At 40.9% G+C, this 26,242-nt stretch overlaps 1 protein-coding gene across 2 annotated transcripts in view; it reads right to left on the reverse strand.

The window, feature by feature from the left end:
* The window catches only part of ITGB1 (integrin subunit beta 1), a 47,411-nt gene extending 24,141 nt beyond the window's left edge, over window positions 1-23,270 (reverse strand). Inside the window, exons 1-4 of one of the 2 annotated variants that reach the window (XM_050915726.1) lie at window positions 23,111-23,270; window positions 2,611-2,680; window positions 2,284-2,369; window positions 538-760 (exon numbers count right to left, since the gene is read on the reverse strand). In XM_050915726.1, the coding sequence (XP_050771683.1) occupies window positions 538-760; window positions 2,284-2,369; window positions 2,611-2,680; window positions 23,111-23,119 (388 nt within the window). In that variant the 5' untranslated portion in view covers window positions 23,120-23,270. Of the gene's footprint in view, window positions 1-537; window positions 761-2,283; window positions 2,370-2,610; window positions 2,753-23,110 lie in introns of those variants that run through there. The other variant, XM_050915725.1, reaches the window with a different exon arrangement.
* Between the last annotated feature and the right edge of the window lie 2,972 nt (window positions 23,271-26,242).

Here is a 26,242-nt window from a genome sequence, read left to right on the forward strand (position 1 = left end):
AGTACACAACTACTTTGTTCTCATTACTGTAGTCCTGTGTCCACATCTTTAGCCTCTGGAAAGTATTTTACATAGCAATCCAAAAATTTTGCTGCATAACTACAAAACCATTCAGTTCAGACATGCAGACTTTAGGCAACAGCAGTACTTCAAGGAAAAGGAAATGCTCTCATAACTTCTCTAAGTTTTTGCTCACTCCTCTACTTTCACTCTAAGAAGCCACACTGTAGAAAATCAACTACAAAATACTGAAAACAAAACAATTTTACCCTTCTGATACATGTATCAATCCATGCTGTATCTATTTTCTCCTAAATTCTATTGGGAACAAGTGACAATATCTAACCTTTCATAAAAAATCAAATGGTATGTGGAGTATCTTAACACCTGGGGCTGACCTGAATGGCTCTGCTATCATTCAGGTTATCTGAACAATAGTAGTTTCTGTAACAAAATGGTTACACACTCAAAACAAAAAAATGCAGATGTGGTGGTGACAGGAAAATCATCCTAAGACTAGAACGAAACTGTCCTTACCGACTCTTAGTTTCAGTACTAATTTTTGTGGCTGGATCTGTGTAATGGCCTCTGGTTTCAGCTTCTCTGCAGCACCTATCTTACGATTCGTTACTTCTCTATCTTCAAGCACCTGTTTGCTACCTCTGGGATTTTCTATATCTTCCATAGGACAGCCTTTACTCTTTAGTGCTGCCAAGTCATCACATCGGGCAGATGTTGGTTCTCCCTCTTGCAAAAAGTCCTAGAAAACACAGGCAAAAGAGTATCAAGTTTACAGCTATCGGAAATGTGTTACACTTTACCCACAATAACATCACAATGACGCCTTTTTTTTTTTTTTAAAGTTCAGTAATAAAACACACAGTCCTGAAATATGTTAAACTATACTAAATACATCAGTGACTACTATTTAGTTCAGGAGTTTGCATCTACTTATATTTATCTGTGTATAAGATGTAAGCAAGATGAAAGAAAAAAAACCCCCGATATCACCTCTGACAGAAGCAGGACATCCTTTTAAATCAGCTACTCAAAGTCACAGCAGGTGGAAAAAGCTCTCATCTTCATGTAGTTGTCAATAACATGAACCTAATTGTACAGCCTACTTGGCAAATACTCTCCCTTTTAACTTTTTTTTTTTGGAGAGGCTTTAATTAAAGATTATGTAAATGCACCTTGGTACTCCACAACAAAATAATGGCAATATGCTGACAGAGCAGGGGAAAGACAGATGACAACTCTCTTATTTTGGGGAAATTCAATCCAAAAGTAAGATCCATAAGCAAAACCAATATGTAACTTTGTTCTGAAAAACAAATTACCATTATCTCAAACCTAAAAAAAGCTCTAACCTCAAATACAAATAAATAAGGCTTCTAATTGAAACGTGGCACTTATGATTCCCCCCCCCCCCCCCCAAAAAAAATGCATATAAATAAATATATCTTAAAGCTTGTCGGTTCTTGATGACTGGGACCTACAACAAATCTGACAGCTCAAGGCCAAATTTTAAAGTTAGTCAGTTTTAATTAAATGTTTGAAGTTTATAAGCTGGTTTGTGGGATAGTAAGTAGGTACTATATGGCAATAAGTATACATTATCATCTTCTAGCAAGAAACAGGAAAATTTCTGTTTTCAATAACGAACCAAAGAAGAGCTGTAGAAAACGTCTTCTTCTGTTTCTAACCTGAAGAACACTCTTCAGCATATACTGGTTAAGTCACAATTTAAGATTATCTTACATTTTGTATTTCCTGAAAGAAAGCACTCTTTTTGTTTCATACTGAAACAAACCACCCACCCACACAAACCAATCTCCTACCCCCCAAGCCTACCAACAACAGAAAACTAAAATTTGAACATCTTTCTTTTATAAAAGAAAACCTTCAATCTCTTCCCCTACTCCACCTATGTCTGTTTAAAATTACCTCTCACTCTAATGTCACTGGAAGAATATAATTAAGCACACTCAGACAGATTCCATGCTGGACTGATTTTAAATAACTATGAGACAGCCTGTAGGGTCTGTATACACTTAAGATTTAGAAAAGGACAAGTAAACACATTGTGAAAAGTAATTATACTCAAATCAGGACATCAGGAAAATCATAGTATCTGAATTTTTAAGTACAAATAAGTAGCCAATTGAAGAGCTACAGGAAACTTATTAATGAAAATAGACATTTCTATACATTTAATGTATTTACTAAAATTTGAAACCAAGGGAAACAAACAAACCATAAAAAGAATTTTGCAACACTTACTGTTTTTTTACACCAACCACAGTTTGGTCCTGCTTGTATACATTCACCACATGATTTTGCATTAGCTTTTATGCAGTCGCTTCCACCTAGCAAAGAACACAAATCAGTCACTTCATTTATAAAAAGGTGCTAACAACAATAGAATTTTAGTTTGTTTCATTCTGGCTTTGTAAACTAAGTTCTAACTACAAACAGGTTATCAACATGAGATATGATTGACATATTGCCATTAGCACTTGTCTGATATATTTATCTACATAAATAACTGCTAAATATATATAGTTTTAAAGCAACATTAAAATACTGCAATGAAATCAAGTGACTTACCTTGCTGAGCAAATCCATTCCATATCAAGCAACAGAGGACACCAGCCCACGTGAGCAATTTTAAATTACTCTGAAATACAGAAACAGATAACCAAATTGTATGATTTATCATAATGAGTAAGAAAAAAAAAGAAAATTGCATGAAACTGCAGACATGTAACTGTGTTTCAGAGGAGACAAGGAACATGGAGCAGATGCAAATCAAATGATCTTAGTTGTACCAGCTGGACAGTTTTGCTCTAATACAACCATGTTTCTGGGCTAGACTGTATTTAGAAGACATCAAACAGGGTAGCTTAGATTATTCTGAAATACTCTTATGCTAGGTAAACCAGCAAGCTATCAGAAATTTGGAAATGCTGTTCAGTCAGGGGAGGGGAAGAACCCAAACCAATCTATTAACATCTTATAAAAAAATATTTATGCTCTGAATGTTATCAGAGAGAGACTTCTAAATAAAGATACCACAGAAATACAAGACGGAAATGGAGCTTCTCTATTCAAGTCTCTGTTTTAAGATAAACGTCAAGGCCCTTTCCAAAATATTTTCCTCAGAATCTTCAAAGGGCATTTTACAGCCTAACTTTGCACCTTATACTCCAAACTAGAAATTTCCTCTCACAATATGCAACATAAACCATCCTTGATATAAACTCAGCCCCTTTTTTTCTTCTTTAGACAACAGAGAATTAATGGGTACCATCCTTATTAAAGAAAAAACACTCTACCCTTTGTTCAGTGCTATAAATCTTAATGAAAGCCTGGCAGAAAAAATACATACAAACTATATAATCTATATGCTTTACGAGACAAGATTTGAATGCTTATAAACCACAATTTAGGGTTACTGACTTGTCATTTTCCCTCATTAGTGGTAAGACTTGACTTAGTACTCCAGAGCTAGGATTACGTTCTAAAAATAGGTTTCAAATAAACCATTTTTTTCTAAATTTTCTTCTCCTCTAATAGCAGATAGTCAGCCACAGTCAGTTGTCACATCTTTGAAATTTTGGTACTATTTTAAATTGCATTTCTCTTTTATTCATTACAAGAATTCTGAGAACTTGGACTGTGGCTGCCAATTTCCTTGGTCATCCTAAAATGTTATTGCTAATTAAAGCCTTTCCAGTCATCCTGGAAACATCAATATTCTTAATACCTTTTTGTTCTAAAAAATATCTTGCAATATAGCCAAGGAAAAGTGAATTTGGCACAGTCTTTTAAAATGAACCTGTCACTTTCTAGAAGATGTACTATTATTCATATAAATTAGCAGCAAAGCGAGCAACGCTTAAACTGGCACAGCAGTTGAGCTTAGGTTTTCCCACACTGATTTTGGGTCATTCATAATTGCTACTTTGCACATCCAGCCAGACCTAACGGAGAAGGGATAGCTGCTCTAAAATCTGATGGAGAAGGTTTCAAACAGAAGCCAACCTTTTGCTAACAAATTGTATCCAACAACAGTATTAGATGCTTCATATTTTTCTGAGAAATCAGTTTAGCCCACTCTTCTCTTCAATGGATGCTGTAGCCAGAGGGCAAGGGGGAGTTTAGACATATGAGAATTAAGAGAATTTGCTGTGGAATGACTTTGCTAGATGTTCTGCATATGCACATAAGAAATTACTGATTAAAAATCTAAAGAAAAAAATTGAACTGTGAATTATACCTTACTTAACTTTTGAGCATTACTTATTGCACATATCTAACTCCAATTTTTCCCTCTGCCCATCGCTGCAGAGGTGATCAGTCCTTCATTTGCAAAAACTCTCTTTCATGAACACTCTTTTATTAAGTCCCCTCTATAAGCAATCACCTAAATCAAACCTGTGCAACCATGAACCTTGACCAGAGGGGAACCGTGACCCAACAAATGCAAGCAGGTGGAAGACAGATGAAGGGACTGAATCAAGGTTAGAGAAAGAGAGCGGTTACATGGTGTAGGAGCACACCTATCGGACTAGGAGTCTGGAAGGGAAAGCCTTACCAGGTTGCTGAACTCTTAGGTTCCTTCTTTTCTGGTTTTATCGTAGGCATGTTCTGTGTTTAGCAAACCTTACTTCCCTCAAATGAAAGGATATTTTGTTACTCAAGAAGCAGTTTTGCTTTAAGTACAGCCCACAATGGGGTGGGCTTTTCAGTAAGAAAAGAACTAAGCTGCTGGCATCAGTTTAGTACTGTCTTTTCTGTTAGCCAAAACGAGAAAGTTATAAACAGTTCACCTTTTTAGGGCAGACTAGCAGCGGATGCACAGCAAGCCCATGCAGACTATATAAATAAGTCAGCAAAGATGTGACACAGTGCTAAAACTATGATTAAGACCACTTGGAAGAGAAACGTTCCTGTGGAAAGGCATCCACATGATGAATGTAGTTCTGGGCACACATTCCCCGTAAAGTTAACAAGGAAAATGTCCTCTTCCATATATGGCTAAGCCAATGCCTCTCCTAAAGCAAGCCGCCTGCCCTCCGACACATGCTAGCTCGCTTCCTTTACCTCCACCACTTAATAGCTTTTCCATCTGCTGAGTTTTAGAAAAACTCGAGTAAAGATTTGCTAATTTGGCTTCAATTCCGATTGTTCTTTGATGCAAGCAAAGCAATGCATATCCTCCGCCTCCAAACCTCCTCCTAGCCACTGCAGCAGCCTGGTCACAACACTGTCAAACACATTCTCCTCCAAGTCACTGGTTAGTACTGTGAATTGCCCTGTTGCAGATTTTTCTATTAAGGGAATAAACCAAAACAAATAACGCCTAACTACACTAGACAGCCAAAGGAAGCCTTTGGAAACCGTTGGTGGTGCTGGAACTAAACCCCATGTCAGTATTCAACCACAGATGACGGGAACAGAAAAGAACCCATTGTTACAAGAAATAAATGAAATTTTTTGCACAACATTTACATATTTTTTATTATACTTCTTCTCCCCTTTCTAATTAAATCCTTGAAAAATATCCCAGAATTCTTGAAAAAGTGATTTTTTTTTTCCCCCTGAAAAAAAAGCAGCTTAAAGCTTACAAAACATAAGCTTGCCAAGAACTGAAATCACTAACAACTGTATCACCAGTTGGATCCTTTTTAAAAGGCTGCAAATGGTGTGCTGTTGAAAAACTGATTTTAAAATTATTTCTGCATATTTGTGAACCGTACTCTATTTTTGTTAAATATTTTAGGAAGACAAACATGGACATAACCTTGAATGTTTGGACTCATTGCTTTCCAAGTTTTTTTGCTAACTCTCTCTACAAACAGTAATGCTTTAAGAGAATTTTTTCTTTATAAAACCAGGTTTGATGGAAATCTCTGGAGCTTCTAATCTGAAATGAGAGACTCATTAAGTGACAACAGGCAAAAGGAAGGATTATTTCTCCATAGTGAGACTAATTTTAAATTTGCAAATCAAATATTTAGCACCTTTGTATTCTACTAATCATCACGATATTTAGAAATTAAGTTTACTACTCCACAGCACTTTTGCAGCTTTTTAAATTTATTTATTAGAACAGCAATAGCATCTGTGCAGAAAATTAACTGGGCAAATGGGATCAAGAAAAAAGGGTAAGAGTTATAGAAACATTAATTCCTTTGAAATGAAATTATCAATGGCTATGCTGCTCTCCTCTCACCACTCTTCAGCTCAGCATTTCACACCACCTGACACAGGCCACAGTTTATACCAATATTAAGGCAACGTTAACAACAAGCTATTAGGCCACTGCAGTATTATTCCACTCAGCCAAGCAGCTCGTCATCTGACCCAGTACTTCAGCATCCACCAAGCTAATGCCAAGCGAAGGAAAACACTACAAGGCATCTGCCCGAACTGTGTACTGAAGTGTGCCTTGCTGCAAAGCTTTCTATTGAAATACATAACCATGCTTCAGACCATGGGGGAAACATATAAATATACAGTAAGAGTTGAGTTGTTGTGCAGAAGCCACCTTTTTGAGGCAATAACCAGACAGCCTACTTATTCACATCCCCACACACCACTCTAATTACACTTATAAACCTAGAAATGAATAAGCAACTCACACTTTGGGACTAGCGTTCGTGCTTCCCGCAGACTGACACCTCTGCATCAGCTGCATTTTCATAGGTTTAAAGCTTGATTCAGAAATGCTGTATGGAATCGATCCCTCCTAGAGCTGAGATTATGGTTAGAGCCACTTTCATCTAGTGTAAGGATGGAAAGTCACTTAAGAGAGCTGCCCCATCCTCCTTGTTGATTATTCACCCTTGTTAATCAACCTCCTGGTTGATTATTCTTACTGCTTTCCTTTCTGACCAGTGCTAGCATTAGCACAGCCACCAAAGAATGCTGGAGCGAGGAAAAGATCTGGCTGAAACACTAACCCAACAAAGAAAGTGGCTAGTTTCAGCCATCTGGGTACAAAAATGCTTGTCCTGGCATGGCAGAGGTGGTGAGATGGGGATGGAGAAAAAGAGAACTGGGGAAAAAAAAAAAAACAAAGAAAGGATACTGCTTCTCAGCCACAGTCTGTGGCCATATGCTGGACTACACTGGTCACACAGTCAGCCCCCACCCCTAGTCATCAAGGCTCTGGTTATAAAAAGAGCAGGAAGAGACATGTTTCTAAAATAAGCAGAATTAAATAGTCTCTGGAGATGCCTGTTTCAGGACTTGATGGTTACACTGCTAAAAAAGTTCCTTCTTCCCTCGCTCCAGAAGGTTTACTGGCTTTAGCTGAGGGCCACGCTTTTCAGTGTGAATTTTATGGACTGGCATGATGAATACCATTCACATTTCTGAAAAAAATGGGGGTGCAGGGTGGGGAAAGGACACAGCGATTTTCTTAACTGGAGAAACCAAACAACCCCAGTGACATGGACAGCAATTACACGGACACTACAGACCTCTAGCAACGACCCACACCTCCGTAAGCACTCCTCGCAGCCAGAACTCCCACAACAGATGTTGTTAATTACAAACCCAAATTTGCCTGGACATGCAACAACTCTAATCATGTCTGCTTGTACAACTCACTGCAAAGCATCAATTCACTATAAAAGAAAGTTGTATCTTGCTGCTGTGTCTTGAGAGAAGTATATTGCTCAGAAAGACACAGGTACAGAAATTAAAATGTTTCTCACCAAGGAGTTACTTTTGATTAAAACTTCCAAGTTTGTGGTGTAGATTTTCCAACAAATCTTAAACAGGTAATTCTTCATTTGTGACCTTAACAGCTATCTTATTTACTTAATCAATGTAAATGTTACTGTAATACTGAATTATAGCTGGAGTACACTGCTTGCACAGCAAATTCCAGGACCACCACATCAAGAAACTATGTGATGCATTCTTCTTCATGCAAGTGGAGATTTGGGGTAAACATTGATGGTTGAAAAGCAAGAAATTTTAATCAAAGAATCAAAACCTTAACTCACTCTGCAAAACTATTTGTTCCCTGGATGTGGACCCACCCTGTGATGGCTGCCCTTCACAGAGAGGCCCAGCTCCCAACCTTGCACCATCAGAGATGAGCTAGCAGACTATTCCCATGTAGGGGAAGTGAACTTGATGGGAATAGTCAAGATGGACAACAAAAGTGCAGTCTGAAGAGCAGGACTTTGCAGCACCCCAATCCAAATGCAAATGCTAGAAGTAAGCCTGCCTTCAACAGCCTATCGATCTACCAGCCTACCAACAGCATGGCTCATCAAGACCATGATGTTCTTTCTCCCCCTGGCAACTTCACAGATGTTAACAGAGGAGGTTTTGAACTGCTTGCAGTAATATGGAAAGAATGGGACATTAACCCAGATTAATGTGCAAAATAAGAAATTCTTTAGCACTGAAACAGCTTTTACGCAAAAAAATTCATCATATCAAGACTGCTTACTCAAATTGTGTCCTGAAAAAGCTTTAAGGCATAACCACTTCAGCTACCGTGACACTACAGGATAAAAGAATCAGCAGTATTTCACACTGGACTTCATTTCTCTCTGTCAGTTATTATCTTCAAGTTAATGGAATAAAACAAGCATAGTCACCAAATACTCATGATAAGCACTTCCATAACCACTCTGTTTTAGTGGGGCATCATATGTTAAAATAATATATAATAAACCAGTTAGGACTTAAATTTTAATTACAAAGAGTTAAAATCTACAGGGAACTGATTTTCTGCTTAGGTTAGGAAGACCAGCTCCTCCAGTTTGGTTATCTGAGGTTATCTGCCACAATTCGTGTCACTGGCTAGTTCAGAAGATCCTCCTCTAAGGCTGGAGTCCAAAAAAAGATGAGAATACACATTTCTGCATGCCAGAACCATGGGGAAACATATCACAATTCTGCATGGAAACTACTGTGCCCCCCCTCCGATGCTTAGTAACGCAAACATACACAGTAACACAACTGGTTTGCGAAGACTCTCAGTTATACTGCATTACTACCCATAGTTTATTCATACTTACTGCTCTAAAAAACTTCTCAAGAGATCAAGTCGCTTAAAATTCACCAAAAAGGACTGGATTCAATGGGAAAAATCAATAAGCGTTAGGTTCTAAAATGGACTTGTGGGTCTGAAACTACTACTGAAAACCCAGCACGGGCACCTGCATTGCATTGCCCCTTCAGCTGAATACATGAAAATGTTCATGTACCAGTACCAGCAGGCTAAGGCCACAGCTCATGAGAACAGATCTGGAAGGCTGTTCATGGTATTGGCTTGTGTCCCCAGAGTACGCGGTGTTTGTTAGTTTATATAGGACACAGCTGTTTCAAGACAGAACAGCTAACTTCACAAGCACTCACACAGTTTGACCATATTATTCCTTTTATATGGAATTTATTGATATTTGTTCCTGGATTTCATAGGAGCCCTCAACTTACTGACAGTTCTAAACAGTGGAACAAAAAGCAATTAGATATTTTTCTGAAAAGTACTTTTTGGTCTTGATTTGAATTACTGAGTGGAAACAAACCCGCCCAAGTTAGGTGCCTGGCTGCAGGGAAGGGGGTGGGGAAGGAGATTTTTCTTGATAGAACACAAAAATTTCCTCTCTAATCAGAAAAAAAGAGGTACCGATTTCAAAACAACTGCAGATGATAAAGTTTTCTGATATTTGAGATCTCTCCACCTTGAGAAAGATAAAATGTGGTAGATTCAGTTGTGATGCAGTTTGCATGACAGAGGGTAGTAATGGTTCCCAGATATTTCACAGCACTGAGGTATACCCAAGAAATAAGATAACTGGGCTCCAGTTCCTCCTCAGCCCCAAACGGTTTGAATTCACATTTCCTGGGAATGCTCTATCATCCTACAGGATATACTAGTAAGAGCGCTCTCCACCACTCTTATTAAACCAAAGCTGCTATGCAACCAAGAATGAAAAGCACAGAGACAGAAAACGAGCTGATAAAATTTTGACTCGTTTATCTACTGAAGCACTCAGATGGCAGGAGGTAGAAAAAAAGATGTCCCAGATCCTGTTCCCTGTAATATATATACAGATTTTACAGCATATTGTCAATGGACAAAAGCAAAAAGAGTCTTGGGACCATGATTCGGATTTCCTTCTTTCTCACTGAATGCCCTAACCTGTAGGAAAGTGAAGGGCAACAGATGTATCTTCACACTCAGACACAGAAGAGAGCCTCGACTGCAAGCCTCCTGTATCATGCATGACTACTTTGACTAGTGCACACTGAGCTGAAATCCCTCTCTAATTGCAGACCTGACCAATCTGAACTATACAGACTTCTCTATGGACTTAAAGAAGTTAAAGTGAATACTTATTCTCCAACAAGCAACTAAAGGTAGCCAGGGAATTTCTGGTAAGCAAGAAGAGACCTACTGAATTTAGACTTCTATGGAACATAGCAAACCTATTTAGGCAGGATAGATTACACACCATGTTTTATTTCATGGTACTGTATTTCCATATGTGTTTTAATTAGCAAAATCCATTGATAATTTCACTTAATGACAAACTCCTGCAACTGGCTGCAAACCTAAATAATACTCATCACAAGCAAAAACAAATTGCATAGTAAATTGTAAAGAATACTAGTGCAGCTAAAGCCTACTCAATTTGTCTTTTCATAACATATTTCTATTTAAGAAGTCACACAAGTTCAGATTTCATGCTGATGATGGTGACAGAAAGTAAAAGAAGGAGAAAAGGTGCTCAGGGACAACGTGAAGATGCTGCCACTGACAAAGAGCCTTCACCTGTCAAGTCAGCAAACCCCAAGTGCAACCTCGATCTCTTCCCTTTGTTCTAATGCCTTTCAGAGAGCACTGCGGTGCAGGCAGGACTAACATTGGTTAGTCAGCACCACTTTTGAATGAGGGACCTTTTTTCAAATAGTATATGTATATACTTCCATGCACAGAGGGTTTGTAATTCATGACTAGACCTCTTAGTACTACCATACCACCAATAATTATTCATTTAAGAAAAAAAAAAACCAAAACACTCTGCTGTATTAACCATCCTCGTCCCTAGGTTGGTCCTAACATGGACAAAGAGACTATTTGTATGTTTTCTTGACCTGTTGAATCATAATTTGAAGCCAAGATTCCACAGTTTAGGTGTTGCTTTGGAAAGTATCTTGATGTTTGAAAAGCAAGTAGTACTTAGACACACCTCATGTGAACAAACCACCTGTGTGTGATCACCACATACAAGAAACCATTTAAGAGCCAAGTGAGGTGCTCTTTCTCATGAGAATACTATTTTTTCCACATAGGTTTATTTAGATATTTTTACCAGGCAATTATCCACAGACTGCAATTTATAGGGTAAACTCTGACAACTGTATTTTGGAAAACTAGACTAACAAACAGGTGTATTGTGCTTAATGTTCAACATTAAATTAGGAGAGAAATACAACTCTGCATAGTCTCAAGTGGAGCAGGCAGAGGCCTGCAGCTACATCTAATTAAAACAGCAGCAATATGCTTTTACTGTTTATTACCTATGGCTTATACCTAGTTTCAACTAAAACATTTGCATCTTTTTCTGAAAAGCTGATTTGTAACTACTTCTTGCTACTCCACACCTCTCAAACTATCATGCTTACTAAAGTAAGGAATAAAAAAGCAGAACATCCCACCACCACACACCTGCAGTCCTTTCTTTCGCTAAGAAATCCCATGTCAGTGCATCCTGCCCACAGAAAGCTGGGACTCCTACAAGGAAGCTCCTTGAATTTTAAGCAAGGACAAAATAATAAAACCTATTCATATGCTGCTTATGCTAGCATGCAAACACACCACAAAGACAGCACCTCTCTAAGGCTAAAGAGCTAACACACCAAGCCCACGGGTACCGATACTGTGGTTGAAACTACTATTTTCTATATCTGCAGCAGCTTCTATACACGTGCACCTTGAGAGCTTCCTCTTTAAGGATAAATATATGAGGACATGTAAGCGTTAAGAACCAAAACACCAAATTTTCTTCCCCTTAAAACTGTCACTGTCAAAAACATCCATTTTCCATACTCTGGCCAACAGAAGTTTCCAGTAGTTCAAGTCCATCACAGCCTTAATGACTCAAAGCACATTGTCTCCATCAATTTGTAAGAATTCTCACTGTACCCAATCTCACTGTTATCAGTAGGCATTTTTCCATAACAAATATTTCAGGGTTTTCATTATTACAAGCACCTCTTTACACAACTGTGATTAAAACAGAGAGGGGGGGGGAAAAAAAAACCAAAACCTCTTGTTTCATCACTTTTCAAATGCTTTTAGACTCATCAATCATTTTTGCCATAATAATTTCATTTCTCCTCTTGCTTAAATGTGACACCTTTTTTTGTCGGGGGATAGCGTGAATTGAATATTTAGCTTGTTTACATAGGTCTTGCTAGTCTACAGGACTTCTTGGCTAAGTTTAGCATTTCCATCTCAGACAGATTACAATTAGGAATGCCACATAACGATTTAAGCCATTCTAGTAGAAAACACGGGTATCTGTTCCTTGTGGTAGTATTAAATTCCCACACACTCTGCACCACTTACTACTCCCATAAAGAGACTATTTAATTTTCTGCAACTTAAACCTCACATTCATCCACACAGGGGGAAATGAAAAGTTTAGTTAAACATATAAATATAGCTCTTACACAGCTGACTGTAACTGATGCTTCCGAGGCTGTACTGCCTTAGTAATATCCACGACCGTCATAACATCTGGCTAAACTTACTTTAATCCAAGCTTTTCTTTTAGGGGAAAAGCAGAACAGAAGCATGTACATTCTTAAGTAAAAAGCTAGAGAATTTCAGTTAATACAATGTCTTGCTCATCTATTTCTTTAAGAGAAAACACTTGCAAACATCTCGCTGGCTATTGCTGCAGGTACTGCAGGAAGCCAGAAGCTGGCACACCGCAAAGGGCGAACTCAGCGGAAACTCTGTCGTTACATGGCAGTGTTCACCCACCAGTACCTATCATTAATGCTCAGGGTACAGTTTCAGCAACAAAAACCAAGATGAAAGCTAACTGCTGCTGAAAGGAACAGCAGTGCTACAGCATCCCCACCTCCAAAAAAGCAACCTCTGCGCCTGTGTTCCCACTTGTGGACCTCCCCCACCACTATCCCAAGCCAGCTCTGCTTGCTGGGCTGGCAGAGTGATACCTTGAGTCATTCCTTTCCCCTCCACATTGAAATTCGCTTTCTGTAAGCCTCAGTGAACTGAACCAGACCTCCACATGGACAGAGGAGTGCTGCAGAAACAACTTCTATGAAGTGGCAGGTGGCTGTCAGACTGACTGACCTCCGAAATTACACCGCGCTCTTTGAGTGCTGCTAAACCAGCCTAAATCCAGGCTGTCATGGGCCCACCTTCCTTCTCTGCTGGCGTTGGGTGAATTGCTTATGAATGCTCTGTAACACAGCCACCCAGTTTGGGGAACTATTCTGATTTTTTTTTTTTTATTTTTTCCAATAGGTTATTAGAATAAATTAGTTGACCAAAGAAATTAAGACAAGTGAAGAACAAAACACTGAAGGTTTTTGGGGTTTTTTTTGGGGTGTTGTGGTTTTTTGGGGTTTTGGGGGGTTTTTTTGTTTGTTTTTTGTTTTTTTTTTATTTTAATTCAGGATTTGAATGGCAAGTACATAGAATAACGTTTACAGATAGTACCCAAATAGTTAACTGCAAGTTTTTTTAAAAGATTGACTATTCTAACACAACTTAGAATGAGACTTGTACTGAAACAACTCTCATCCTCAACATACTTTCAACATCGGTTAAGTGGTCAGGAAAATGAACATGCAGAAATAATAAAACACTGGTCATCCCACAGAACTATATACAGCCTTATAAATCTGTATCTATGAGATTTTTTAATATATATTTAATTTCCTATATATTTAATTTTACGTATGTACGTTATTTTTTTTTATATATATAACTAATGATCGTTATTCATTCAATGGCAGTGATAACTGGCTAGGTATAAGCACACAGTGAAACAAACAGTGGACTTCATCCAGATTTTAATCCTGAAGTTTGAGCACTTGCAAAAAGCTCACCAATCTCAGGAAAAAAATTACTTCAACTTTAAAAGACTTTTTTTTTTTTTTTTTTAACAACACACCCATCACAAATTACTTCATAAAAACCAGTCCTTGCCTGAACAACCTGCCTATTAATACACTTCTGCTGCTTTCCAGAGCAGGATTTTAAGCCTGGAGCCCACAGGCTGCTTCTAAGAGGACTGCAAAAGATAATAAAAGATGAAGTTTCTCAAAGTAGCCAAGTAGATCTACCAGTTTGCCATTACTGAATGGAGACAGCTCAACTTCTCTGGGCCCTAAAATTCCCCACTTTGCACTCTTCATCTATTTGGTGCCAACTGTGGACGATACTTTCACCTCTTAACCGAGACAGTGGAACAAGCTGAGCAATAACTCCTTGCTGAGTTATTTCTCACCTGATCTAGCAAGCTAAGATGGATTACTCAAGTCAGAAGAGCACTGAAGTATACATGAGCAGATGCTGTGAGGTTCCACAGCAGTTTATGCCAACTCTGGACTACCACAGTCCCACACGCCTCTCGCTATGAGCTGCACATTTTCCTATTTGTCCCCTTGGTCTGAAGCATGTCACTAATAACGCGTGTAGTCACCCAGTTGAAACAGCTGATCTAGCTGAAAATTAATTTTTTTGCCAAGCTAATTTTCAACCAGATTAGCTACTTCAATGACTTACTGTACAGCCTTATGACTTCCACTGCCGATGGAAAGAGGATGGCAAGGCTGCACAGCTACAGGGAGGAGGGACAGTTAAGACCTACATTGGTATAAATTGTTGCAGAGCCATGTTCCTACAAAAATAAAACACATTTTTAGTTGACTTCATGGTTCAAGGGCCACTGGAACATTTTACAAAATATGAAATTCAGGTAAATTTGAAAACCACTTGTCTACTGTGGAGTTTTGAGTTATCACTAATGAGTGAGCTCTTTTTTTTTTTTTTTTTAAAACTCTGGAGAGACATAGTATTAAAATTGCTTCCAGCTACAAGCAAATGTTAATCATATTAAATACAGACATTATTAATTTAGAAAGTGAAACTGCATTGTGAATTATGCACCAAAAAGAGCCAGTATCTGTGCAAGCTTATTTATTACTATCTAAACACTCTCCAGATTGGTCAGCTGGCAGTGATAAAAATGCTGGCAGCAATCTTACACACGATAGTTATTCTTTAATGCTAAAGTTGAGTTTTGCACTGAAACTGGTGATATCAGCAACATGGCTATGTAACATTTTAGTCTAGCCTTTGAAAAGTTACATAAACAACATCTGTAGTGGAGGGATGTAACACATACATAGAAAAAAAATGTTTATCACTGTTTATCAACTTTATGATGCATTTTAAACAACCTATAGCCGATATGTATAGTATGTTCTTCCAAAAAAGGAAATTTGCTGTTTCCTTTTTCATGCTCAAGTCCACACCCAGGAAAAATTACACTGAAATTCTTGAACACTAATTTCTCACACAGATTTGTATTTGCATAGAAATGACAAAAACAGCACAAAAAATTATTCCCCATTTTTGAACCGTACAGTAAAAGCAAAGAACAGATGCTATCTCCTAAAAGGTTACACTTACAAATGTTTGGAAATGCACGTACGTTACATTCACGCACAACTGAAAGACAGATTTTTAATCTATTCTGACACAAAACTAGCAAATTGACACTTCAAAAACTGTCAAGCCTTGTATTTTATGCAGATGGGCTACAGTATGCCTTTCAGCATCAGGACAATCTTTAGCTAGCACCAGCAAGTGAGCACATTAACATACACTAGATACAACCTTGCAAAAACACAAAAGGAACCTCAGAGAAGGTAATTCCTGGCTTTATCCTATGCCCACCAAAACTAATTTTCTAATACAGAAGAAAATAAAACATCAGTGTAATAAGAAAAAGACCCAGCCAGAACACACCGGCAGCACATAATCAACCTTGCTTACGCTAGTCAATCCCGTAGATGATGCTAGCAAAGATTTCCTCATTTCTCCTTTTTATTATCAGAAGAGGCAGCATTTCACTTGCTGACTGGACAAGCACAGTCTTCAGCCACTCCACTATTAAAGACGCAGTAATAATATGAGAAGTCATCCTGATGCAAAATTTAATCCCAATTTAATGATAACCAGCTACTAAAATGTGTCATCTTTTGATCCCTGGGAGAGTGCTTTTTATTTAACATCAAAAAGATTATGTTCTTTTGTATTTATCTCCACTTCAGAAATAGGCTTTCCTTTTAGCTGTACTCATCTTCACACAAAACCCTTTTACTTAAGGCCTGGAAAACCAGACAGCTGAGGGTCTAGGCAGAGCTTGGATGTTGCCCATTTCAATACCTGAGCACCTGAATCTGCAGAGGATGCTGGCCAAGCTACTAGAATGCCAGGTCCTTCAAATGGTCTCCTACGGTCCCCGATATGCTCCTGACACTCAGGTTCCCCACAACTCACTGGGAGAGCATCCTGTGATCTTCTGCTTTATGGCAGCACAAGGCCACAGATCACTCCCCGCAAGTTCTGCCAGCCTACAAAGACACAGAGCAGACAAGGACAGATCAAACGGCTTTGTAGAGCAGCTAGCTGCACAAGAGGCAGACACCACTCTCTGTGCCAATGCCTGAGGTCAGCACCATGTAAGCTACACAGTAAACTACAATTCCACCAAAGAAAATTAACAAACTCTAGAATGACAGCTTATCCTCCTTTCTGCTTTGGAAAAGGGAACAGCCCCTGCATCCTTATCTCAATACTTACTTCAAGGTCAAGGTTATACCAAACCAGACATCCCGGTCTCAGGTTTGTTTTTCAAAACCATGACCTCAGGGACAAAGTACACATTAATATCCAAGATACTACCTTTGACTCACAATATCACCATTTCCTAAGTGAAATACTGATGCTTTCTAAATTAATCTAATACAATTATTTTTCTTCTCTTTTAAATAACCACAAATCCATCATCTTTGCATGAGGGTAAGTTCAGCGTTTCAGTTCAGCCCAATATATAATTATTGTTTTTCATTCCACCACAAAGGACGAGAAAAGAAGAAAGCTTTCACTTTTCCTGTTCAGCTTCCATATCAAAAGTGCCTTTACTTGCACAGCTCTAAAGGTAAAAAATTCATTTGTTAATAGCCATAACAGAAAATTAACTACATGTGAGTACTTGTATGTAGTATGTATACTACATAGAAATTTATAGTTTAATACAATAAGAATCCATATAAATAACGGCTCTCCTTCCTACTTATACACTAGAATGTACCAAGAGCAGAAGTTAAAACTAAGCTAAGTCAAAACTAGGACTAAGTTAAGCGTAAGTGATCTTGTACAAAACATGAATCAGAAATAAAGGAACTGCAAATATTATGTTGATCTTTTGGGGTGAGAAAATATTAGCACTAGATATTGTATATGTTATAGTTTAAGAGCATTTTAAGAAAAATCTGCACTTAAACATGGTCTTATGAGTTAGAAGTTTAGAGAAAACGACTATAAACAGAAAACTAATGATTTGTTGGCAGAACGTGAGAACTGCATTAATTTATCAAAGATACGCAAGACATTTTTCTGTGGGAGAAAGAAAAGAATGAAAAGGATGGTGAGAAAACACCAGTATCTTCTTAGCTCTTAGTAGCAATAACAAAGTTAAGATTCCAGCCTCAATTTGGTTACTCAAAACTTCCCCCTCTAATAAAAACCACAAGAATACTAATGATATTTTGCTGCTGCTGTTGGAAAAGAAAGAAAGTACATGAAACTGCTTTTAAGACAGAAAGCATATTTCATAACCCTTTTTGCAGCTGACTGTAAAGAGAAATTGAGAAAGATATAGACAAAAATATCACTCTATATATTAAACAGCCTTTACTCAGTGACACCCCAAAGAGGATTACAGGTCAGGTAGGAATCCTATTACCTCTCCCAAAAGAAAACATTAATATTATAGTCTCATCAGGCTACTTTCCCTACCATGTGCTTGGTTATGTGCAAATTTTGTACTAAATTAGTGACTTTACCATCTCTGTGAACATCTTCAATCTGTTAATGGGAGAATACTATAGCCTAGGAAGTCCACTAACCACTCTGATTAGTCTAAGAACAGAAAAGTAAAAGAAGGTGGTTATTATAAAAATACAGGATGTTTAATAACAACATTCTGCTAAAGAGAGCACCCGTAGTAATGAAAAAGACAACTGTACTATTTAGTGACGCATAACAAGGTACCCAGTGTCTCATTTTTCATTCACAGAAGTCAGAATTTTCATTTTCTCTCTGTGACATTCCCAATGGAAGCTATTCGGCAAGCCTACACACATCTTAAATTGGGCTAGAAACTCATACAGCCTGTTATGAACACAGCTAAAGCACATGACAATTTCTTACAATGAAGCTGTATATATGTTTTACTGGCACTTACACTACTAATCCACATGGTGGGAGAGAAGAGGGTTTAGAGAAAGGTCTCGTCATAAATTTATCCTGACTTACGGTTTTAACAGTTTAGGTTACTGGGCCATGCCTATGCAGGACAAATTAGAAGAAAAAAAAAGGGGGGGGGGGGGGGGAAGAGAATTTGCCTTCCCATTTGTGGGTAAACACAAAAATGACTTTGTAGGCTATCCGAGAAACTCCATAACCACAACAACTGACAGATACTGGTCAATATTGTGGTCCACCGCAGTTACTGCATGGCAAGTAACATCATCCTTTTCAGAAAGCTGGCAACAGAATACACAACAGAACAGAGTGACAGAGAGTGAGGAGGAACTACACAGAAAAAAGGAGATTGTATTGGCCACCATAAATGACAATGTTATTCAGCATTAGAACTAACCAACAAATTTCAATTTTTTGACACAAAAGGAGCCTTAAATCAGACCGAGATATTGCCAGTGTCTGTCCAGGAGACAGAGCCACAGAATTTGTTCATCTGTTGATTTGTTCATGATTCTGCGACACTCCCTCCTGAAAAACAAACATCCTCTTCAGAAACAACAGCTAACTCTCCCCTACACTGAAAACTCATTTTCCTGTAAAGCTTTGAGATGCACGTGTTTGTATAAAAAACACCCATGCACACACACACCAGAGCAGAAGCCTGAGAAATCTCGAGTCGTCTCACCAGCGATGTTAAAACCGCTACTGAGAATGCTACTACTAGTAAGTGCCTCCAAAGCAAGGCGAGTAGAGCAAGTGGGAGCAATCTGTAGAATCGGCAATATAAAGACAGATGGTAGATGAGAAGCAGGAAAACACGGACTTAACTCTGAGTTTTCTGCTGCTGGGAGACAGTAAATTTTCAACAGGGCACAGAATGTAGCAGATTACTTAAAAACCCAGTCATAGGGGAATAGTACACATACTAGTAAGTACTTTTTAATGACACTTCCAAAATAAATCTAACTACATATTGCCTTAATTACATTTTTAAGAATTATTTAATTTAGGTAATTGCTTTATGAGCTGTACCAATAGATCCTGAGAATCTTAAAAGAAAAAAAAAAAAAAGGCACTCCCAACAAGGATTCCCTTTCAGAGTGCTGACTGCAGCTCCTAAGAATTAAAAGGATGCCAAGGGGATTGGCCATCCTAAAAAAAAGTTGGAAACAATAAATCACTTGAAGTTCTAGAAAAGCAAATGAGGGCAGAATAGGCTTCACTACTGCCAAGCCTGGATACCCTCTTTTCTGGATCTGTCTAACCAATATCTCTTCCAAGTGCCATGTGAGGAGGCATGAGCGATCTTAAAGCTAGCTAGCTTGCCACAGTTATTACTGATTAGGAAAATCCCTGCCTGTTTTAACTTCAGTTTTGCAACATCTTACTGATTATAATAGTCCCTCTCACAAGGAAGGGGTACAAAATGTATTTGGAAAGGAGCGGGGAGGAAGAGGAGGTCAGGTATACCAATTGCCAGCAAAGCTCCATCCAGTCTCTACTCTTTCCCCTCAAAAACCCACTTCTCACATCATGCGGTGGGTACAACTAACAGAGAACAGAAGGTAGCACAGCTCACGCATCCACTGCCTACGTGCAACGGTCACATGAGCATAGGCTGCACCAGACACCACAAGCAGGTCTGCACTGAAGGAGCCCAGGCCCTGTGGCCCACAGGCAGGAGAGGAACAGCAGGGACTCTGTCTGTCTGTCCACTAGAAGGAAAAGGAGTGGGGATGGAGCCTGTTCCAGAACTACAGCCTTTGATGATGGCTTACAAAAAGGGTCCCATCAAGAAGAGGTACTTCAACAGCAGTTCTGCCACAATCGCAATCAGAACCGTTTCTGAAGGCCACATTACCAAGAGCCACGGACAGCCGGGAAGCCTGTAGCAGGCTGATCCGAGGGCTGGGAGAACCATGAGCTAAGTGTGCATCACATCACTCAACTAAATCAAGACTGGGTGGAAAGGTAGGCATGACAGCTATTTACAAACAACTGAAGAGCATTCATACCAGTGGCAGCAAGGGAATTACATTCAGGGCAACAGAGAACATAACACGTGTCTGCCCCATGTCTGCATCGCTCTCCCCCAGCTTGCTTTTCTGCTACCCAAGTTATCTACTTCCTGAGCCGCCTGCTATAGTAAACGAGCTCTTTTCAAAACTGCACCATAGCAGAGCTACCCTAAGAGAGGTACAGGGAGGATAGTTAAGAGCACAGGAATGAAATCATGAATCAGGAAGAAGGAACAGCAGGAAAAGTTTCCGGACAGTTTGTTTTCAGCTGTGGGAATCACTTCCCAAAGGAAGTGGTAGAAGATTAACCACTTGAGTCACTTAAGACAAAACACTAAAATTCTGCACTCACATTAGAAATTCATGCATATTCTAGAGAAACTTGCATCCCTCTGAATCAGTCCTTCACAAGGGTGGGCATAACTAGGAACATGATGCAGATCGGATGACTGAATGTACACAGCAGAATGAGCTCCCTGGCTGCACACACAAAGAACACCAGACTTTTAACTGCTGACATTTCATTTTGAAATAAGTCTGGTTCGTTCATCATGTGGCTCGCAAACAGATGCAGCACTTACCAGCTCCAACTTTGATTAAAGTAAAATTTCATTCTGCACGCCTGTCAGGTTTGCACCTTTCAGCTGAAACATCTTTGAAAAGGACAAAAGTTGAAGGTGTTCACATCCTAAACTTGCCTCGTCTTGCCTACCTATTGCCAATGGCTCACTGTTTTTGCAACCCTTATAAATATAGCCTTAGGCAGGCTTGCAAAATGCTACTTAATCATCTGCCAGAGGCAAGTAATATTTTTTGTGACAGGAGAATGAATCATCAGTTTCATCACTGGGATGGATGTGGACAACGAATATCTTCACTACTTTTAAAGTCTTGTTTAATTTAGTCTAATTTACATCTTTCTAGTAGTACAATACTTCTTTAAAAAAAAAAAAGCTGCTACCAAGTAATCTCATTTCATAATAGAAAATTGATTTTTCTCACCCTACCACCATCACCTACCAAAGGACTAATGTGCCAGGAGTGCAGATTATCTAAATCTGTTTTCACATACATAAAGTCCTGCTCCATTTCAACACTTAAGCACACACGCAGCATTAGCCATGAACAGTTCCACTAATCTGAATGGAGACAATCCTTACTCCTAAAGGTTTGTGTGTCTTGGCACGAATAGCACTGTAGCGCCAATGGCAAATCTACCAGAAAAATCAACATTTTCACCCAACAGGTATGTGCACATGTGTTAGCATGACTGGACTGTTGTATTATACCAAGGACAAGTGCAGAAGGAACCAAGAACACTGTTCAACTTCTTTTCATACAGAAAAATAGTCACAAAGACTACCTGATGAGTCTAACAGGCAGTCACACACTTATTCCATAAGATAAAGACATCTGACATGGGCTAAACAGTGAGTCAGAAAGAATTTCCTATCATTTCATGTTTCCTTCCAACCATTGGTATAGGAAGGTAATAATAAGAGACAAAACATTGTGCTCCTATTACTGTAAGTTATTTCAGAAATCTCCACGTGAAACAGATCACATACAGAGGCCTCGCATTCCCACCTCCACCCCGACACAAGCTTATAGCAAGCCATAAAGGCTCAGAGCCAGCTTAGAGCAAGAAACGCACAAATTTGAACGCATCGAGCAGTCAAAACGCTGCACTAGGATCATGCCGTCATTCAAACAGTGCACATACCCTGCTCTTAATGGTTACTTTTAGCAGACACGTGCAGGTCAAAAATCTAGATATCCAAGTTCCTACACTGCCTCACTCCTTACGATCTCATTCCTGTATCTCGCTTCACCCCAGCGCCTGCTTCCCGCGGAAGGTAAGCCTTCCCCCTGCGGCTCTGCCGCCGCCGGACCGGCCGCTGAGGGGGACGCCCGCCCTCCCACTCACTCCCGGGGAAGCCGCCCGAAACTTTACCCAGCCTAGCGCTGCCCGTTCCCCGGGCATCTCCGGGCGGGAGGCCGCGGACGGCACAGGGCAGCTCTGAGCGGGGCACCGGTACAGGCTCCCACCTTCGTAGAGAGGGAAGGGTCGGGGCGGCCCGGCCGCGGGCGCTGCCCGGGCAGGGCCGGGCCCCGGGCGGACAAAGGCCTGGCTGGCCCCCACCGGCACGGGAGGCCCGAGGCCGCCGTCCCGCCGCCGCAGGAAGCCGCAGGCTGGGCCCGACACCTTCCCGCCCGCCCGTAGCACCGGCCCGGGACAAGCACACCGCCCCGGCGCCGGGGCAGACACGACGGGAGCCGAGGCGCCCCCTCCTCTGCCCGGGACGGGCGCTGAGGGACCCGCGCCCCGGGGCGGCGGCTCCCTGCGCGGGTGGGCGGCGGGAAACCGCGCTCGCCGCCCACTGCCCCGCACCACCCGCCGCAGCCCGCCCGGATACCAGCGGACGCGCCCGAGACGAGGCGCCCCGGGCCGGGCGGGCACCACTCAGCCCGCTCCCGGCCGGCTCCAACCCCCGCCCCGTCCTCCCGCTACCTCGGCCATGGCCGCGGCGCGGCTGGCTCCTGGCAGGGGGGGCGCTCCGGCCCGCCTGACTGACTGACTGAAGCTCCCCCTCTGCCCCGGCGTCCCGGGAGCGGGCTGGGCTGGGCGCGGCACAGCGCGGCGGGACGCCCGGCCTCGCTCCTCGCTCCCCGTCCGGCTGCCCGCCGCCGCCGCCTCGCCTCCGCGCTGCTGAGGGGGAGCCCAGCGCGGCGGGGGAGGGGAGAGGGGAGGGGAAGGTCCGCGCTCGGCCGCGCTTTCCCCGCCCCGGAAACACATTCCTCCCCGCTGCCGTCAAGCCCGGGCGGGGGAGGCGCTCTCCGCGGCGGCGGGGCAGGGAAGGAGGGAGGGCCGGACGGGCTCTCCCTGCCCGAGGCGGGGCTCGTCCCTTGCTGGTCCTCCACCTCACTTCGTGGCGACCGCCAGCGCCTTATTTGGTGGGGTTTTATTAGCGCCCCGGCTGCCTGTCCCCCCGCTCCGCAGCCCCCGTGCGCGCCCGCCGGACGGGCAGCGGGGACGGGGCTGCCCCGCGGCTGGCGGCGTTTCTCTCGGCGCTGCGGGGTCGAAAGGCTGCTCGACCCCAGCGCTTCTTTTTCAGGGCTGCGCCTTCGCCTGCTCCCCTCGCTGCCTGGTTGCTCCCGGCTCGCCCCGGCGGTGACCGCGGGGCCGGGACACGCGTGGAGGCAGAGGGGTGGCTGAGGGAAGGGGAACTGCCCGTCTCTCTTGCTGGAAACTGTTTCCCAAAGCGGCGGAAGTCTGTAAGTGATGGATGAGCTTGGCGTGACGCTGGTACACCATCCAAGCTAAAAAGTAGAACTCCCCAAGTCCCTTGGCCAGAGCCTGCTGCTGTTCGGCACATGCCCTTAGCGTTTTAAGTGCTCCTTAAAGTAGGTTCTTGGAGGATCTACTGATTAAAAAAAAAAAAAGTGGCATTCGACACTTTTTTGGAGGTAAGGAGTGATGGGAAGTGCAAGCTATGGACTCCTAGCTCACAGTCAAAAGCTGTGTCCTTATGCATGGCCACTGGAGCTGGTGTCATTCTTATTTTGGTATGATTAACTAAACAAGTGGTGCTGCAAATTGATAATAATTTTTATCCCTTTTCCCCTGCTTTGTTTCCAGCTGCACTTCAAAATAAAAAATGAATGACGTTTCTGCCTTACTCAAGCGCAGCCTGTGAGTAACCCTATGTTCCGTTGGGCAGTGCAGTTGTTTAGGATGTAGTCTATTAACATAGCTGCATTAGCAGAAGCTTTTAATGCTGGTACAACTGTAATTGCAAAACTGTTTTAGTGGTGTTAGAAAATGAGATTGAAATGATAGACTGCTGCTCCAAGCAGCTTCATCAAAAGCAAGCAGTGGACAAATGAAGTGGAAGAGAAATCACTTTGACAATCAGAGATAAGGAAGCGAGACACCATATGTTTCAACAGGTAAATTAATATATAATATGAATACTGCCAGGAACAGGGAGAGAAGCTGCCATAAAACCAAAATTTTAGAACAGTAGAAATGTATGCCGTGCAAAATAAAAGCAAATGCTGGAGGGATAGTGATCTGCCAAAAATGTAAGAAATTTAAGTACTGGGGAAGAAAAATGACTTTTAGCCAAAGTATTGTTCTCTGCTTCCTTATTTCAGGGAAAAAAGCACATTTTGCCAGAATATGCAAATGGTGGGCAGAAGCCCACTACGGTGTACTGCAAACAAGCGATGGCAAAAATGTGGCTCAGATTGCTGGGGCTATGAGGAGTAAATAAAAACTGCTTAACAAACTGGTGCTTCAGGTACTACCCAACGCTCAGCTCAGACATTTGCGTGTCAAGTTGCCAGTGGCTGGCTGTGCCGTGCGATAGGAAATTGGCAGGAAAAAATCTCCCAAATGGCTGAAAAAAAATCACTGAATTATTTGTCTGCTTTCTGGACTCCTTTGGACAGTACAGATGCGTATGGACACCATTTGTTATTTTCCAGCACTTCTGATGTACTAAAGATGTCAGAAAAAAGTGCTGGAGGTGTCTGAGCCAGCAGACACAATTACAGATGATGTCAAAATGTTTAATGTAGCATCTCCATGCTGCGGTATACATGCCATCTGGGAGAGTGAGTGAACATTTTTGCATGGAAAGACTCAAGAAAAGACAGGTTTTCATGGTTTGAGCAGGCAGCTAGGAAGTGTGGGGGTCACTGTTAGGCTTGGGTACCATTTCTGGGAATCCACATCCTTGCATCTTACAGGAAATAGTTGAGAAAATGTGACACTGGAGACAGGAGTGTGAATGATGCATATTCACTTAGTATGTATACTGATTTGTTTGACTGCTGGATTTGCTGTTGTGTTTGCTATAGCTTTTTTCTGTGATTTTGAGAGGTTATGGTTCTTTGTTATAGGTTTTGGATATAAGTTTTCAACTCTTGCTTCTCCAATTACTTGCATGTGTCAAACCCATATAGTAATTGGAAAATATCAGAATTATAATACTAAAGTTAGTTTAACTTAATTCTATTTAATTGGCTTAATTACATTAAATTAACACACCATTTTTCCTCATTTTTAATGTGTACTTAATACTCGGGTTATATTTAGAAGACAATAAGGACTGTTATTTGGTAGTGATGCCTTTTGGTTTATCTGTAACATATGTTCATTTTCTGTGAACAGTGTAAGAAATAAATTTCTGTGCTGTAGAATATACTGTCACAGGACAGCTGGCAAAGTGATGTCTGCAGGTATTAGCAGAAATAGTAAAATACTTTGTTTTATGATTATTTGCATATCATATTATTGAAAAATTCACACAAGTAATAAGAAAAATAAATATTTTAGTATTTTAGTTATTGCTTTTGAAGTATTTACAGTATATTTGGCAAATTATATTACTTAGTAGGTACAGCTGATTTAATTACATGGTGTTATCTTTTATACCTACTAGAGTTTCGCTTTAAGTCCATTGAAGAATATATTTTCATTCTGTCTAGCAATCTTTTAATCTAAGCCATAGGCAGAAGAGGGCCCCGGCATCACAGAAGAGAAGTGGTTGGTGGAGCACCAGTGGTGTGTAAGTCACAGTCTGAGAATCTTTGGCCTATTGTCAGTGAGTCATTTTACATATATATATATTATAAA

Source organism: Gymnogyps californianus, chromosome 2 (assembly GCF_018139145.2).
Source record: "Gymnogyps californianus isolate 813 chromosome 2, ASM1813914v2, whole genome shotgun sequence".
In the NCBI taxonomy this organism is placed as follows: Eukaryota; Metazoa; Chordata; class Aves; order Accipitriformes; family Cathartidae; genus Gymnogyps; species Gymnogyps californianus.